Source organism: Fulmarus glacialis, unplaced genomic scaffold, assembly GCF_000690835.1.
Source record: "Fulmarus glacialis isolate BGI_N327 unplaced genomic scaffold, ASM69083v1 scaffold6184, whole genome shotgun sequence".
In the NCBI taxonomy this organism is placed as follows: domain Eukaryota; kingdom Metazoa; phylum Chordata; class Aves; order Procellariiformes; family Procellariidae; genus Fulmarus; species Fulmarus glacialis.
This window is the reverse complement of record NW_009208634.1, coordinates 99,787-116,842: the sequence shown is the minus strand read 5'-3', so window position 1 is coordinate 116,842 and position 17,056 is coordinate 99,787. Positions and strand designations below refer to the sequence as shown.

General features: G+C 39.2%; 1 protein-coding gene across 1 annotated transcript in view; it reads right to left on the bottom strand.

Annotated features, from left to right (window-relative positions):
- PRKCE (protein kinase C, epsilon) overlaps positions 1–17,056 on the bottom strand; it is a 110,027-nt gene that overhangs the window by 37,339 nt on the left and 55,632 nt on the right. Inside the window, exon 9 of the mRNA XM_009576550.1 lies at positions 13,944–14,098. Within this exon, the coding sequence (XP_009574845.1) occupies positions 13,944–14,098 (155 nt within the window). The remainder of the gene's footprint in view (positions 1–13,943; positions 14,099–17,056) is intronic.

Below are 17,056 nucleotides of genomic sequence, written 5' to 3'. Positions count from 1 at the left end.
ATTATTCTACATTGTTTCAGGCATATAGAAAGAGCATTCTAAAAAAATGAAAACAACAGAAGAAAAGCTGCTACTGTAATCAGCCATGATTGAAGGCATTTCCTGTATTTTGCTATCAAACCAGTTGTTTTTTCCATTACATACTAAGTGAACTTTAGTAAGGTCAAGACACCAGAGAAAAACAGGATCAGAATATCTTTAATCAACTGAAGTTGACTACTTTAGTCTCTCTCTTTCAGATGTTTAGTCCTGGATCTCATCCCACATCTCCAATTTTCTTCCTTAAATCATAGATGTGCAAACCAGGTCGTTTTGAATTTATGATTTAGATAGTTGTTTTCAATGGCATTTAACTTGTTAGCTTTACACTTCCCCTAGCCTAAAGGTCAATCAACCTCATGCTGCGTAACAATACCAATATTATTTTAGTATGATATAAGTCCAACAGGGGAAACAGGTTTTCATGCACAATCACCATACTGGGCCAAAAACTTCCCTCAGTTGGAAGCCTATCGTTTCCATCGTGTTGCCTATTAAGATCAAGTGTAATGAAGTGTCATTACAAGTGTTTTGAAATGTCTATTAAACAAAAGTCAAAGCTACAATAGCATAGGTCTTGATCTTTGATCCAATCCTGTACATTGTCATCCTGCTGTCACACCAAATACAGACTGTTTTAAGGTACATAGCATTTCTGTCCTGTGCTCTCACCCTATTCTTTTTCTAGAGAAAAAGTCTTTTTTTCTGCCATGAATGCCAAATGACATCCTTTTACTTGTAACACAAATGTTGACACCTCCCTTGGAAATGAACAGTTCCAAGTGTATTGTTGACTCGGCAAAGAAGAGAAAAGCATGACATGTTTTCCCAGCAGCTACTAAGAAAACCCCGTGCTTTGGTCCAGTTCTGTTACATAAAGGAGCAGACCAGCCTGCCTGAGCACTGTGGTAAGACTGAAAGCCGACTCATCATGCAACCTTGTTATCTAACTGCTGAACACAGATGCACACAGTAGAGGCTACTGAGTGCTAGCAGATGGCCTTCAAAGCTCACCTTAAGTCCTGTTCTCCCTTGCCCCCCACCCCTTTTCTAGCTTCAAAACTTTAGTAAACGTTCTCTTTTTAATTCAGCAGAGGTTGTTTATCAAAAGAAAACTAATGACACTCACATAAATCCCCGTTTTTCAGCCAAGGGACCAGACCTTCAACATACTCAAAAATGAGAACACACAGTGAAGATGAAGAGCTCTTACAATACTACAGTCTGCTTATAAAAGTTAGCACAAACCCTTTACATCCTCAATAATGCTTATTTTGTGATTCTATCAGGAACAGACAGAACCACCATTAGATTCAGGGAAAAAATGAAAATGTGGCAATGCTGGAAACCTACTTTATAACTTGAATTGGTCGTCTTTTTCATTCATTTCTTTGCCTAAACTCTATATGCTCCGTAGACTTTTAAAGATGATGTTTAAAAACCCCAATATTTTAGTCTGGCAACCACAACATGGGGCATACAAAAAAGTGGCCAAACCCAGGTAATTGGGAGCATATCCTGAGCAAGCCATTAATGTGCCAGCATGAGCCAACATTCCAGTGCCTTTTCTGTACTAGCCTAGGCCCTCTGCAGCTTTATGATGCCCAAAAAGTGTAAAGGAGAAGGGGTGCTGAAGGTTTTTACATACATTGTTTCTTTTTATAAAAGAAACAAATTTATCAGAATTCTCTTCCCTATGCTCCCAAGGGTGTCCTTAGCAGGGAACCAACACAGCTCCTAGCAGTAAGCAGACTCCTGGTAAAGCTCCGTATCATGTTTCCATGGAGAAAAATGCTTTCTTAGTCAGAAAAAAAACCTCTGCAGTGAACTTTTGTACAGACACTGATTTTTTCCAACCTCACTTTGGTCTCAGTTCGACCTCTTGGGTCTTTTTATGGAAAGCCTTTCCACAGAGTGGTGCATGTAATATTATGCAGAATGGACTAAATAAATTATATAGCATAAATGAAATGATGTAATTCCGCAAGAATGTTGCTTCCAACAAAATGTTTACTTATATGGAATCACTAGAAGAAAGATCTTAATAATTTCTGCTTCTATTCTGATTTCGCATAGTTCACATGCCTAAACATCTTTTTACACAATCACGTGGTCTGAACTTGGGAAGGGTATGTAGGCTCTTAATTAAAAACCTTTTCTAACCCTGATGGTATCAGGGATCAAAACAGCAGCAGACAACAGCAGTTTAACAGATTTCTGCAGAAATTCTTGTAAAAACAGAGTCAAATCTATTTGTTTTTTTAACCTTCTAAAAGCATTCTGTTATACAGATAGATTTGTCTGTTTCAAAATTCTGTAGAGTTAACAATTTTCTATTGTGTTTGATGGAAGATTACCGCAGTGGAGGGATTCTGGCAAAATTAAGAAGAATCTTTATTATTTGTCTGTAAAGTATGAAGAAGATGCCTGAAAAAATGGGAGTTCCTTGCCCTTCTATGTTGATCGATACATAAAACAAACTCCTAATGCTGCTTCCAGACAGAGGACATAGAAGCTTGTGCTTTGCACTGATGGTTCCAACTCCAAACCTTGCTTCGATATGTAATTAAAAAGGGTTATATATGTTAATACAGAGAGCTATATTTTACAAGAATCTCTTTTAAAATTACGATTGTGTAGCAAAATAAAATTACTTTCACTCCCCACCTCGGCCAGAAAGCTGCACAGATATTCCCAGAGAAACTTTTCTTGTGCAGGAATTTTCAGCTCCAGCGCTGTTTCAAATGTAGCTCCCGCAGCCTTCCCCCATCTCCTTCAGAAAACACATGCTCGGGAACGCTATTTCGGCTGTAGTGCCAATGTATAATATCATCACTTAAAATCTACTTATACAAAGCGCCCCACTATTTTTAATTAATATGAATGCTATGGAAAGATGACTCATGGGTTACTCACATGAAATAAAACATGGCATGACTTGGGAAATTTACAGCATATTCACTTTTGCCAACATCAAGGTTGGCAAAGAGTGCTATACCAATTTACCTTCAGCTGTAAAGATGGAGTGGCTACAGAGAAGAGCCTAATAGTCCAGCCCAAATGAAAAAAACAGAGAGACAATTCTGAACACAAGATTTGGGAGACTAAAACATTATTTTAATCTCTAACATTTGGTACTTACTGGGTAGTCATTGCACGTAAATACTGACTTCAGTATGATTATAATGTAAACCGTTGGCCAAAGTGGACTGTTCTTGAACAATTTTGTCAACATAAAAAAAAAAAAACAACAAAAAATGTTTTGAGCCTAAGGAATTATCTTTGTAACTTCTATGTGCCCAGCCACTAGGTCTCTTGTCAGAGACCTGCTAACCAGACTCTATGCTCTGACAAGATCAGAAATTATCCTATAAAACTCCCAGATAGTTACGTGGGCAAAGACTAGCAAGAAACCTAATAATACAGCTTACAGAAGAACTATTTTACATAAAGTTTCATTAAATTATAACGTTCAATAAAGTCTCTTTGCATCCTTCTGATGGCCTTAAACTGAGAACACTGAGTACAATCTAATTCAATTATAAAATTGCTTTGCTCTTCTGGTGTCAGAAAGAGCTTTTACTATAAATGAGAATCATGATTTTTAAAGAACTGGTCTCTTATACACCAGATAGCAGCCTCTATACACCCATGTTATGTCGGAATCACATTTGTAACATACCTTTATTACGTATTATCACATTCTGAATTCCAAATAAAAATGCATGAAGAAATGAATCTCTGAGAAAGACTATCAAAACACTTTTTAAAAAAATGGGAGAGAAGCTGCAGAAGTTGTGCTATATCCCAAAGACATGTATATGATGTACTAAACTCAAAGTTGTCCAACCCTGAAACAAATGTGGATATTAGTTTAGAGTCTCTGTACCCAATTTGTAGCATTGTGTTAAGATTTGATAGTATAGCAAATGAAATATTAAGGGGCACTATAGTATGATTCTCAACCCAGACTCAGACTTTAAATGATGACATGAAGTACTCCATTAGCAATGATACAGTTCAACCCTTTACTGCCCACTCTGCCCCAGGCATCATGCCTTCCACTTTCTTTCATACCCCCATGCTACCATTGCTGTAATTAGGCAAACATAACTGTATTTGATTGCTTTTTAAATGGATCCTATTAAATAAGGTGTGAAAAAAATAAACCCCATTTTCTATGGCAGGATTTGGGGATTTTAGCCTAAATCTCTCGGGTTGGGTTTATACAGACAATTATCTTGGCCTAATTAAGAGCACACATAGCTGAGCCAGGAAAGAAAAGGCTGTAGAAGTAATGACTTACACCAGATTTGTCACCGAATTATCTCTGGCTTTATAAGCTACAGCTCACTAATGTCAGTTAATGTTTTGTTGTTATTAACTACACAGAGAATTTCCAGGATGCTGTTTCAAAATTTCTTCCAACTCTTCTACTCATGGACAGAACAACTTCTACCCAATCTGAGATGTTTTAAAAATCGTAGCCAAATCCTTTTCCTCTCAGGTCTTCCACAGAAAACCAAAACTTTTGTCCTACTGTGTGTGCAAGTTTACCACTCGCTATGGTCTCGTGGAGGCTGACAAAAGATCCCCTCCTTTTTCTTTTGTGAATTTTCAAAAGGTGAAAAGAGAACCTGCCTAAAAACAAGTGTTGTCCAAAGGGTTTCTCTCACCTCCACCCTGGGCATTTCTCCCTCTGTGTCTGTGGAAACCAGCTCTGAGAGTTTTGGCAGAGGCAGCTTCAACCAGCTTGGAAAGGACTGCCTTCCGCCTTGTGCCAACGGGTACGCTGCTGAGCTGCTGTCTACTTCCCCCGTTCACAATCTGCGGATCCTTTTATGCTATCAGGTATTTAAAGACTTTCATATAAATGAGAATCAGGGCCTCTTTATAATATTTATGGTCCTTTTGCACCTATTACAGATCATCAGCAAATGAACTGGCACACATTTGGTATGCCTTTTTATGCCCTCAGTATACAGTACCATAAATGCTTGCTGTCCTCTTACTGGTGGTTAAGTTTAGGCAAATATGTACTCAGGCAGTTTCTTAAGTGCATATTATTTTTGTTCTACAAGTACTCCTTTAGAGCTGTTTCAGATTTATTGATGTTTGGAAGCTTTTAAATATCCATTACCCACTTAATTGACCATAGCAATTCCATCTGACTCATTATTTGTGTTTGTTAGAATATATTTAGGCATTTTTTAAAATGGGTGTTAATAGACCATAGGATCTCCCTTGGAAACTGTATAATAAATCAAGTAAATACCTGGTGAAGTGCTATAATGTTTATTTGTTACTACTTAATTTTACCCTTAATATTCCACATTTTGAACACATGAAGTTCCTCAGTTCAGGTTATTCGTGACCAAGCTTTCTTTGGTTGTTTTTTTTTAGGGCACTGCTTCTGTATTATTCAGTTTCATACCAAGGTGCACCCATACCAGCTGCTATATTGGCTATCTACTGTTGAAGCCACCCCATCCTTCCCTCCCCTTGAAGGGGCAATCACATGCCCTAAGACTGGAATATCTCGTCAATAATACTTTTACAACTGCCACTGTCAAATCTACTTTAAAAAACGTACACAACTGCATGTAATATTTGCGTTTGACATGCTTTGAAGAATGGTATTTTCTGTGACTTCCATACATCAGCAGAAGGAAATTAAAGTCTGGAGGGAAAAGTATACCTATGTAAGTATTAGCATTATTTCTGGCCTCTCCCCTTTATTTTTTCTCTCTGTCAGCCCTTTCACAAGACTGACTACTGGAAACAAATTGTAGAAGCACGAGGCAAGAAGTGAAGACCCATCTGGTGTGTACATTGTGAGAAGTGCTGCTTGGGCTTCTCCTCATAAGCTGGATGTTATTTTTGAATCCAAAACATTACACCCTCAACATAAGTGGTCTTGGTGGGTCAAAATTCAATTTGGTGGTGGCAGGAGAGTGTCTCTCCCTGGTGCCATCCATCCCTGGGTGTATCACAGTGCAGAAACCACACAAACTCCCATCTCAGTAAAAGCTGGCCTTGGCCTCACTGCCTTTCCTGCTTAGTCCTGCTCCACCACATCTGCCTCCTCCACATGTACTCAATGCTGCTGAGATGATGAAGACAATGTATTTCTGACACTGCCCGTTGCTCTGGGAAGCTGCTTGTTTGGACTCTGTCAAACACTGGCAGCTGAAAAGAGGGGTAGGCATTACTTCTGACACAAGAAGGTAAGCTAAGTGACTCGTTACCACTCTGGCCTTGTTACCCCTCACCTTTCCGCTCATTTTCAGCACAGTCATGGCCATCTGATCCATTCTGTTCCACTTTCTGATTCCCCTGGTTAGACTGCACCTAGTCTGTCCAAGGTCCTTCTGATGTAATCCTACCACTGTTTATTCTGGTAGCAGTAGAGACTTTGATGCACTCCCCAAAATGCTGGGATTCTTACTGGCTGTATTTTCTCCATTTTGGTTCACTAGACCATTTTAGTTAACCTCCTGATGAACAATATTATTTCTGTTTTCTTACATTTGAATACAAGCTGTCAGCTAAACAGACATTTTTAAAGTTTTCAAGAGTTTCAATGATAACTCAGTTATGTTAGCTTTCATATTGGCTAAATTCTCATTTTCCACAGCCTTTTGCAATGGTAAGCAAAGTAACATATGGTTTTTAATAACAGTGCATTCTCAAATGTGATGATTTTCTATTTTAAAATAAACACATTTTCAATCTGAAAAGTCAAACCAAGGTCCCAAATCATCCAGGAAGCTGCATACTTCATGCATATGAATAGCCTCACTGAATCAAAATCAAGTCTATGAGTACAGTGATCTGCATGCAGAAATGTTTGCTGGAACAGTGTCTAAGTGATAAGCTCTTTTATAACAAGGAGGTGGATAAAAGTCAGGGGGAAGAAGGGGCAAAGAGAATAAATGCAAACCTTGAGCCAGAAGTAGCAAGGTTCTGACCAAAAGATGGACAAAGTTGTATGTGCAAATGTCTTTACCAAAGTGTATCAGCCAAATTTTGTTCTAAGGTTGTTTAGTATTTTTAACATCATGATTTAAAAAACACTAAATAGAGTTCCTTACATGTTTTCATCTAATGTTTTGCATTAGTCTCCAACTTCTCTGTTGCATCTCAAGAGCACAACAAAATCTTTGTGAAATGCCTGTCGCCTCAGAACCATGTTTGCTGAGCACTTCTCTGTGTTACTATGAAACTTTGGCAGATGCATTCACTAGCATGCGAAAAGGCAAAGCCTCACCCTTAACATGACATAGTTTCAACACAAATGCAACTGGGTTATAGAAATATTTTCCATTGTTTGAAGACAAACACAACTGAAGGGCCCAGCAAAATTCAGTCCTAACTTTTGTCTGTTAGCAGCAGAATTACATTTAAGAAGCACTGGCAGAGTTTTAATGCACTGCGAAACAAAACCATTCTCTTTCTTCTGTTAGAAAATGGCTTGAAGAATATGATTTTGTTTGGAACTGGTGTACATGTTTCTGTAGAAACAAAGCTGTGTGTCAGCATTTTAGGAAAACTACAGGGATTGCCTTGTGTCGGTACATTTCAGTTTTACATGTGCTGCAGCTCTAGTGGATTTTTATTTTGTGTATGTTTCTCTCAGTTAAAATCTTCTTATCAAATGCAGAAAGATAACACACGTTTCTCCCTGTTATAAAATAAAACTACAAACATCAATAATCTAAAATCACTGACATTTACCCAGAAATAAATACAAATAAGCTCTGTAACATTTCGCTGCTATTATCTGTTGAGAAGCGCTGTTGCCCTTTCTACCAAGTGTACCAGAACATGGCTGCCCTCACAGGAATGTAAACTTGGCATTAACCCTGGCAGATTCCCACTCCCTGCCCTCTCTAATTTAACATTAACTCACTCCTATACTGTTATCAGAAGGTAAAGGTCATAGCTTTATTTACACAATACAGCACTATACAAACGGTCATTAAACAAGAAAATCTTGCACCAAATGAACATGAAGCAAAAAAAACAATGCTGACCTCGCTACCGGGAACTCCCCCTGGAAGTACCTTGTCATTCCCCAAATGAGGTCAGTGGTGCTGCTCTATCCTTCTAAATATTAACTGCCCGGCACTGCTCCTCCGCACACCCAACTCCCACGCAAGAGCCAGCTGAGGACTTTCTTATGTTCCAAACTCAGGAGAAATTTAGAAAGCATTCTACTGTTGGCAAGACCGTGTGGTTCATATCCTATTCCCACAGCCTTTACTCATCCTTCCACAGCTGGAAACCTTGTCAAAGGCTCTCCTATACGACAGCAGCCTTTAGCACAATACATAAGCTGGGCAGATGGCAGGGTGGACTCCCTCGGTCCGAATGCCAGAAGCCTGGGAACCAACCCTTCTTCCTGCTTCTCATCTCCCTCAGCCCCGCTCCTCTCCACCCCAGCCCACTGCCTTTTCCTGAGGGGAAGATATCCTGCTTATTTATGCATTTCATGACTGCTGGCCTGCCTAGATCCAGAAAGAAAAAGTGCAAAGAGGGCAGGAGGCCACTGACTAAAATCGCTCACGCTCAGTTTCGGAAACTAGACCAGGCAGAGGAGAGCATGGATGTAGCCTGGGGTGCAAACCCGGCCAGGAACACTGGTCAGGTGGCGCGGCTTGGGCAGCAGTCCCTGGAGGCTCTGCGACTCAGACACACGCAGCAGCAAGTTCACTCCTTGCTTCCTGCTTTTACTGAAGGTGATGGAAATAGTTTGTTGCTCACTTGCGCCAGAAGCAAACTGTAACTTCTCTGTAGCAGACTCCTGCAACAGGCAGTTCACGTGGGGAAGGGCTTGAGTTCAGGATATTCCTGTGTTTAGGTCTGAATATGCTATCTGGGGATACAAGGTCTTTCTTGCCCTCCTTCATGGACCCTAGCTCAAGCAGCAATTTAACCTTTAACTGTTTAGAGTTGCAGTAAGATGATCTTCACATACTTAAAAACAAATTTAAACCAAAATGCTCCATGTCTAGTTTTGTATTTTAAAAAGGCAAAAAAAGAGGGGAGGAGGGGAATTTTATTTGGCTGCTGCCACTCAGAAATAACACAGTAAGGTAACTTGGGAGAATGACGACTTTTAACATGTTAACCACTGACCATGCAACATTTTCATCAGTGTAAATATAACTCCTTGTTACTCTGCCAAGGTTGCACTGAATCATACAACCGCCAGTGAAGTCAGACTTTCTAAATATTCTTATTTCACATAAAAACACACTAACGAAAGTGCTTTTAATTTTAGGTGGTTCTTCTTTCTGAAACACTGGCGTGTGTCACCCTGATAAACAGGAATGCTGGGAAAACTGATCATCCAAGGAAAAATCCAGTTAGTGTTCAAACAAGTTCTTAGGGTATTCGTCTACGGAAAAAGCCCGGAGGTATTCAAGGATTGGCATCAGCATATTTATATTTGCATTCTCCACAATTCAGTGTTAAAATATCCTTCATCACGACCAACATACTAATTAGAGAGTGCTCAGAGCCTCAGAAAGCTGCAGCAAGTTACAGGCTGGGTTATTACTTCATATTGCTGAGGAACATGATAACCCATAGTTACGAATGAGGACTCCCCCGTGACCAGATGCTGTACGATTTCAAGGCAACATCTCACAGACCTTAGATTTGAAACCAAAAGAATGAGTTAACCCAGAGCAGGTGACAGTAATTTCCCAGTTAAGACATTTTTCATCCTCTCAAGTGAACTGAATTGTGTACATTCAGTGTCCTTCTTTTGTATTTCAGAGAGAGCGCCCTTGCATGGTCTTGCAGCACGCCAAAGATCACGCGACATGCAACTACTGGCCCTTCAGGTCTTCACTGAAACACGGTTTGTAGCTCACACAGTTATTCCCTAAATCAAATATGAACTGGGGGCACCAGCATTTATGTTAATGAAGTGGTACCCCATTCTAGTGCTGTGTCCTTGCCTGGGGAGACAACAGTTCTTTGTATGTATTTCAGGCCAGAGTGGGCCACTTGTGTCACCTCACTTGAACTCCTACAACGAGAGCCAGAGACACCCACCTGGGTACTCCTGTCCTCAGCCCAGCAATTGCAGGTGAAACAAGAACAAGTAACATTTACATATATCTGCAGAAAGTGCCCAGGAATGTTGAAAGTTAGTACAAGAGGGGAGTATGGAACTGGCAGTTTCTTAACACCCAGTTTGTTCCAGCTTCCCTATGTCAGAACATATATTAAACCGATGATGACTGACTTTAAATCAGGCTCCAGGGACAGGGGACAGTGAACACAGTCCACAAGCTTTCATCACCGAGTTCAAAGTCCAGTTCAGCTCACAGGCAAAATGAGATTCATAGTCTAGCCTTAATTCCTGAAGCTTGGATACATTTTTTTAAAGTGTTGCAATTGCATAACAACAACGACTGCCAGAAACTGCGATTGCAACTTCTCCGATTGACTCTACTTGTACTATCAGGCCCCAGCTTGACATGTGGCTGAATAGCTAAATGCCAGATGAGAGGGAAGATGGCAGGGATAATGCAAATATTTTTATTAAGTTGTTTAAGTGTTTTTGACAGAACAACAGTAACATTATATCCTTAAAAATGCCAAACTGAAAATTGTCCTAAAGTTTATCTATCATACAAGATGCATTTAGTAACAGCAGCATCTTTAGACATAAAAATTGTGAGGTTTATCTTTATTTCTAACATAAACTCGATAAACAAAAGGAAGGTACGTAACTACAGTGAGCACACCGATAACTGGACAAGTCTGGGAACCACTGTTGGGCCAGTTGCAAAGATGTGAACTTACAGAATAATTTCTATTGCCAAACAGGGAGCTAGCTTTCTCTTTGAACTTCAGGGGAAATGAGGATAAACTAGTTATTATAAAAGATGATCATTTAGTATCATCATAGCACTCTCTAAAAATCTAACCAACAAGCCAAAGCATGAGCTAAAGCTAGTTATTTACTTCCAAAAATATAACTATGTTTAGCTCCAAACAAATACTTCCACATACATGGCTGAAAAAAGATCAGAAGGTATAGCAGCTATTTTGAAACCTGCATTTCCATCAAACATCTTAGTTTATTTATATATTCCCCACTTTCCTTGAAGTATTGCCCACACAAGCAGCATTTCCCACTTTGGAGAATAACCATTAATTTCACACCACAATGTTTTTTCTAGAGATATAATTACACAGAAGACAAGTATTCTTTATTAAAATATCTGAAGGCACGTCAGGTAGTTATGACTGGTAGTTATTCAGGAGCATAGGTCTTCTTTTCTTTTTTTCTTTTCTTTTTTTTTCCCCTTTCCTTTCCTTGTTTGCCAGCTAATAAGAGCTTTGGAGATGTATAGGAGTGACTTGATCCCAATGCATTTTTAACATTGTAATGAATGACACAGTGAGGTACAGAATAATCAGGCTGAAACTGTTCTGTGCAAGACAACGGTTCTAACATACGCTTGACATCAACAAATGCATTCTCCCAGGGCCTGGCACACTATGAATGAATTGTGACATTTTCTTACGATTAATTCTTTTTAGATAATCTCTAACTTCTTCCTTCTACTTGTATTTTATATGGTAATTAGGATATACATTTTATGAATTGTTGAAGCTCCTAGCACCCCCCAGTTGGGAAAATGACTTATTCTTATGGACATAACTACGTCCAGATCCAAAAGCCTGTCTCAAAGCAGCATATAACTAAATCTATTCCTAATGTTCTTCCTGTTGTTTTTTTCAGTTTCTGCTTTCATCCTACAACTCATGTTATTTCTCTTCTTTTGCCTCTTCTGATAATACACCCAATATAACACGCCACTTACAATTCTAGTGTTTTACTGTAGCATGCCAAAAACATGTCAGCATAGTCTCTGAATGAGAAGTTGAGAGTATCTTGCAAAGTTTAAATTACAAAGCATTGTCTCATTAGAATGACATTTCTCTTGGGATGGAAGCATTTTGACTATGATAAAAAGTCATAGAAAGAACGCAGGCACACGAAGCGATTCAATGCAGCTAGGAGCCAACACACAGCAGAAGCTACATACACGATGAGGGGAAAGAGGGAGAAAAGAGGGAGCCAACACACAGCAGAAGCTACATATAAGACGAGTGGAAAGAGGGAGAAAAGAGGAGAGGAGAGAGAAGGGGATGTGTGTCAAAGGATGGGAGTATGGAGGGAAGAGGGATAATGAATGCATATTCATATAAAGAAGGGGGGAGGTAATTTTACCAACTATTTCTTTTCACAGAAATCACTAAACTGACTGCTAATTACAAAGTGCCTAAACTCTAGTTTTCAGGAAGAGGAAATAAGCTCAAGTCTTTTTATGGAAACCAATCCTCAAAATCCTTCACTTTTCAAAGCACCAATCTTATCTGTTTCCCTTATGATGGTTACTTAGGAAATTCTGAAGTTGCCACCTTCTAATATCTAAATGTACAAATACATAGCTTTGAAAATAAATGCAGACAAGAATAGGAAATGTTATATGGGCAGCAAAGCTAAGAAAAGTGTTGCATCTTCAGCACTTGAAAACAAACCTACACAAAGTGGTAGGGCCTAAAGTCCAACCCAGCATGCAAACATCACACCAGTGTTAATAAAAGATGGAGATTAAGAGCTGCAGCTAGCAAAAAAGTTTTCTAAAGAAAACTGGATTTTTGACTGAAAGACCACTTTCACGGAGATTTATTTTCCTGAGAAATGCAACGTCCTGCTGTTTGCGATGTCTCTGAAAAGGAGACTCCCTCTCTGAGAAGTTTCTCTTTGAATCCCAATTGGTGGGAAAGCCAATGACCTCTGATGGAAGTTACCACTCAGTCCTGGTTACTAAACATTTAAAATTCACTTCTTTCAATTTGTAGTACTCTTGAGAGCAGCCTTAATACGAACCCAGGGATGTGACGAATTCCACATCCTCATCTTGATGTTTCTGCTCAAGAAACCTGAGATTGCCTGTCCCTGAGATGACTACCCCAAATCAAAACTGATAACCTGAAAGAGGGTGAGAATATCAAGAGAATATCAAAACTCAGATCCACAGAACTCAGAATTTTTAGTAGACAGGACAGACCTGTATCACAAAACCTGTAAGGCACTCTGCTTGCGAAAGCCTGAATTTATCACAAGCAATAACAGGCTGCTAAAAACAGATAAAAAGAGAGAGGAAGGGTGAAATGACAAGATAAAGGACTTAATAAACACACTGACATCATGGTGAAAATTTTCAAAGTGATTCCTTACTTTTAATAACAAAAGCCTATCCCTAAATGCATTCTTCAACACAGCGCGGCAATATGCACTTATATTGTGCGTGTGCATGGGTGTTGAAGATTAGAGATTTGGGTAGTGGAGGTTCAAATAGATGCGGGGCATTTGCAAGCAAATCAAAATTGTCTGCAAAGAGCCACTTCCTGCTGGTGACTACGCCTTCACCCAAACAGTCCAGGGGAAGGGGCATAAGTAAAGCATTGCAAACGACCATCCCGATTGTATCAGAGTGGAGACAACTAGGACAAACAAACTCAGGAAGTGGCAGGGAGTTAGAAACCGAGAGGAAATCTATGGCACAGAGAGGAAAGTGAAGAGATTGCGCCGACCTGCAGAAAGGTCACCTCTGGGTCGCACTGTGCCAAGCTTTTTCAAAACCGCTTTATTTGGACTATAATACAAAACTGGCACACACAGCTGGCGACTGCTGCAGAGGCTATTCAAATGTTAACATTCTCAATGATAAACAGCCAAAAAAAGTTCTATGTAAGCAAACTGGAACAAACAACTAATCTAAATCTGGTTGCTAAGAGACAGAGGATTTCAGCCAAAACCAGCCCCAAGCCTCAAGAATACTTTATTTTTGATTAAAAAAAAGTACCTGTAGATGACGCCATGTTGGTGAAGAAACATGAGTGCTGATGTGACCTCTGCTGCATAAAAGCGGGATCGAGGTTCGTCAAATTTGCGTGAGCGCTGGATTTGAAACATTAGGTCTCCTCCATTTACATATTCCATGACGAAAAAGAGGCGGTCCTGAAATTAATTAAACAGTGCTATTTAGCTAGTTTCTTTTAGTCACACAAAGGACTGCTTGAAGGTACATTTTAGGTGACTGCAGCATTTGCGTCAAGAAATGAAAGAAACAAATGCTACAATTCTGAAAAAGGAAAAGCTGACAACCCAAATCCCCCAAACCTGAAGAAAATGAGATGAGTCTCAAAGTGAGAAATGAGAAAAAGAGAATAGAATCAAAATGTAGTAAGAAGCAACACATACACAAATTTCCACACATCAACAGATACACGTGGAATTATAATCAATTTTTATATAATAACGGAGACACTTAAATGGTGCCGTTTCTTTTAATGGCACATATATAGCCATAACAATGAAGAAACAAAGTAAATTCTGTCAATTACCGACGGGCTGCTGGGCAAATTTCAGGCTCCTTATTTCTTCTCTTATCTCTTACCAGCCACTTTGTCTGCAAAGTATCTTTCCCAAATTATATAAAAATGAACTAGAATTGTTAAGCTATAGAAACCAGTGCTGCCAAACACTTATATATGACTTTTTGAATTGCCTCAAACTCTCATAAGACAATGAAATATAATTAAATTATTAAAATACATATCAAGTTCTTTTTATTTTCTTCTGATGCCTATCACTTCAAAGGTCAAATTTTCAATCCTTATTCTATGACGGAGAACTAGAAATGAACTTTCCTTGAGAACAGCAACTGAGATTCTCAGGTACTCACCCCATTTTGGTGCGTTTCAGAAAAAAAAAAATCCAGAAGTTAAGCACTCAGTGAAATAGTCAGAACTGAGAACACCAGTAAATTAAATGTGTGCTTGGCATCTTGAAACGTTTATGATCTAAACTGACAATGCAGATGGAGGCATAAGCAAAGAAATGACACACACCCACTTGATATAATTTAGATCCTATTTTTTGCAAATGTTTCTTATAAATTTTCATAGTTTCCCCTAACCTGTACTAACAGCCCTAAATAATCATCGACTCTTTGCCCATTCACCCTTGGTTTCTAAGCCTACTTCCACATTCTTTATTTCCTTACTGTAGAATATCTACATCATTATGCACATGAGTTTAGACAGAGGTGGAGGTAATTCTCATGTGACGTGGAGAATGGATCTGAGCATATACTTCTCGCTCTGCATTAGCTCACATTTCATTCTCTGGTCATATGATACACATGTGTAAGCATGGGACTTCACTGAAGGGAGCCCCTCTCCAACTTCCATGTCAGTTTGGCTCCGGCTCATGGTGTCTCATGTGCTGGGTTGAAGAAAAGGAGTCGAGATGCGGCATTGCTTTGGACGAGCAAAACCAAGAGAAGATAGAAGTTAATTAACCTCCCACAAGTGAATCCAAGTCTGCAGATTACATAGTTTATATATATGAGTCCAGAAATTCATAAATGCTTACTATTTGTCTTTAATCATCTATGCTACGGCTCAGATTCAAAGCATAGCACTTAAAAATATCCTTAAACCTAAGCATGTGCATTAATACTGCTCATTAAGTGCCTAAATGTTATACTTATCAGGGATGTTTCCTGGACGAGGCTACAAATGTTTGGCTGACTTTTTGCTGATTACAGAAAGAGGATGCAGAAAAAAAACTTTGTGCCTTTCCCCCTGTATCTTGGGAACAGAGAAACTGCCAGACTGGATCAAATTCAGGATCCCCGTGGACTGGCATTCTTGGTAAAACACTGGTAACAACTTTGTTACGTTTTCCAACGTTTTTCTTACCATTCCCTAGTAAGGAAACCCTACTAAAGAATAGCATCAAAGCTTCTGACTGTATCATACACCCAAAAGAGCACGGCTTTAGAGCCATGCCTTTGTTCTTTTTGCAATGCTTAATACTGCTGATAAGAAACATTCAAAATCATAGTGCAGATCTCTCAATGTTATTGTAAGCTTTAAATATCACCTTTGCTTGTTTTAAGCAAAAATATGGGTCCTTGTGCTGTCTTTCTGATTTCTCTCTCGGATCAATGAGAATTACAGCCTTGCTTTTAAAAGAAAATCTGATAGCTCTCAGATGGTCTTATGATTTCAGAAGCTAGAGCTTAAGGATAACACCAAATGCAATCAGTTTTGTGATAAAGTCAATCAAAAGCATAGCTATATTGGTACTGTAATGTAGCATCAAAGGATACAACATCCCTAAGAAGAAGATGCAGGCATTATCCTTCATTAGGGTCCTCATCGCTGCACTACAGACAGTATCTCTGAAGAGCAGTTTTGGTTCGAGTGTACCTTTGCAACATATTGCCTTATCTCACATGGATATAGTTCAGTGTTTCAAGTACAAAACTCATTTGGACTGCAGGCTGGGGAGTGTCTGACTAATATTTGGCTAAAGTAACTTCTCCTAACACTTGCTGAAACTGAACCTTCTTACACTGCTATTTTAACCTTTCCAAAGTCAATAGTCTGGATGTGAGTGGGCACAACCAGGAAAAGGAAGCTGCAATTCACATTTCCCCGAGCAGCCATACTCATTCTCAACTTTGCTACCTTTTTGCACCAGTATAAAACAAAAGATGCTGATGCAAAGTGATTGTGCTGTGTCTTACAGCTGTGACTCCCAAACGGTCATCCTGAACTCGCCACTGAGGTGGGAGCTGCTGCTCCCAACGGTGATGCCACCACTCTTCCAACTACTGAGGATGGTGCACAAAAGAAAAAAAAAAAAGGATGGTTTACACAATTGTATAGATCTGGGCCATTTCCTAACATGTCAGGATATATATTGTATCTTTTTTATATTAAATACTCTATGTTTGATCCAAACAGAACCAACGTTTTTTGTGACATTCACCAAATGCCTAATCGCTGATTCTAAATATCAGAAATTGAGTTTAGTTAAAACTTCAAGTTCTTTTATTTTGGTTCAGCCCTTCGTAGGACTTTGCCAGTTTAGCCAACCGAAAATTTAACCTAGATTGTTTAG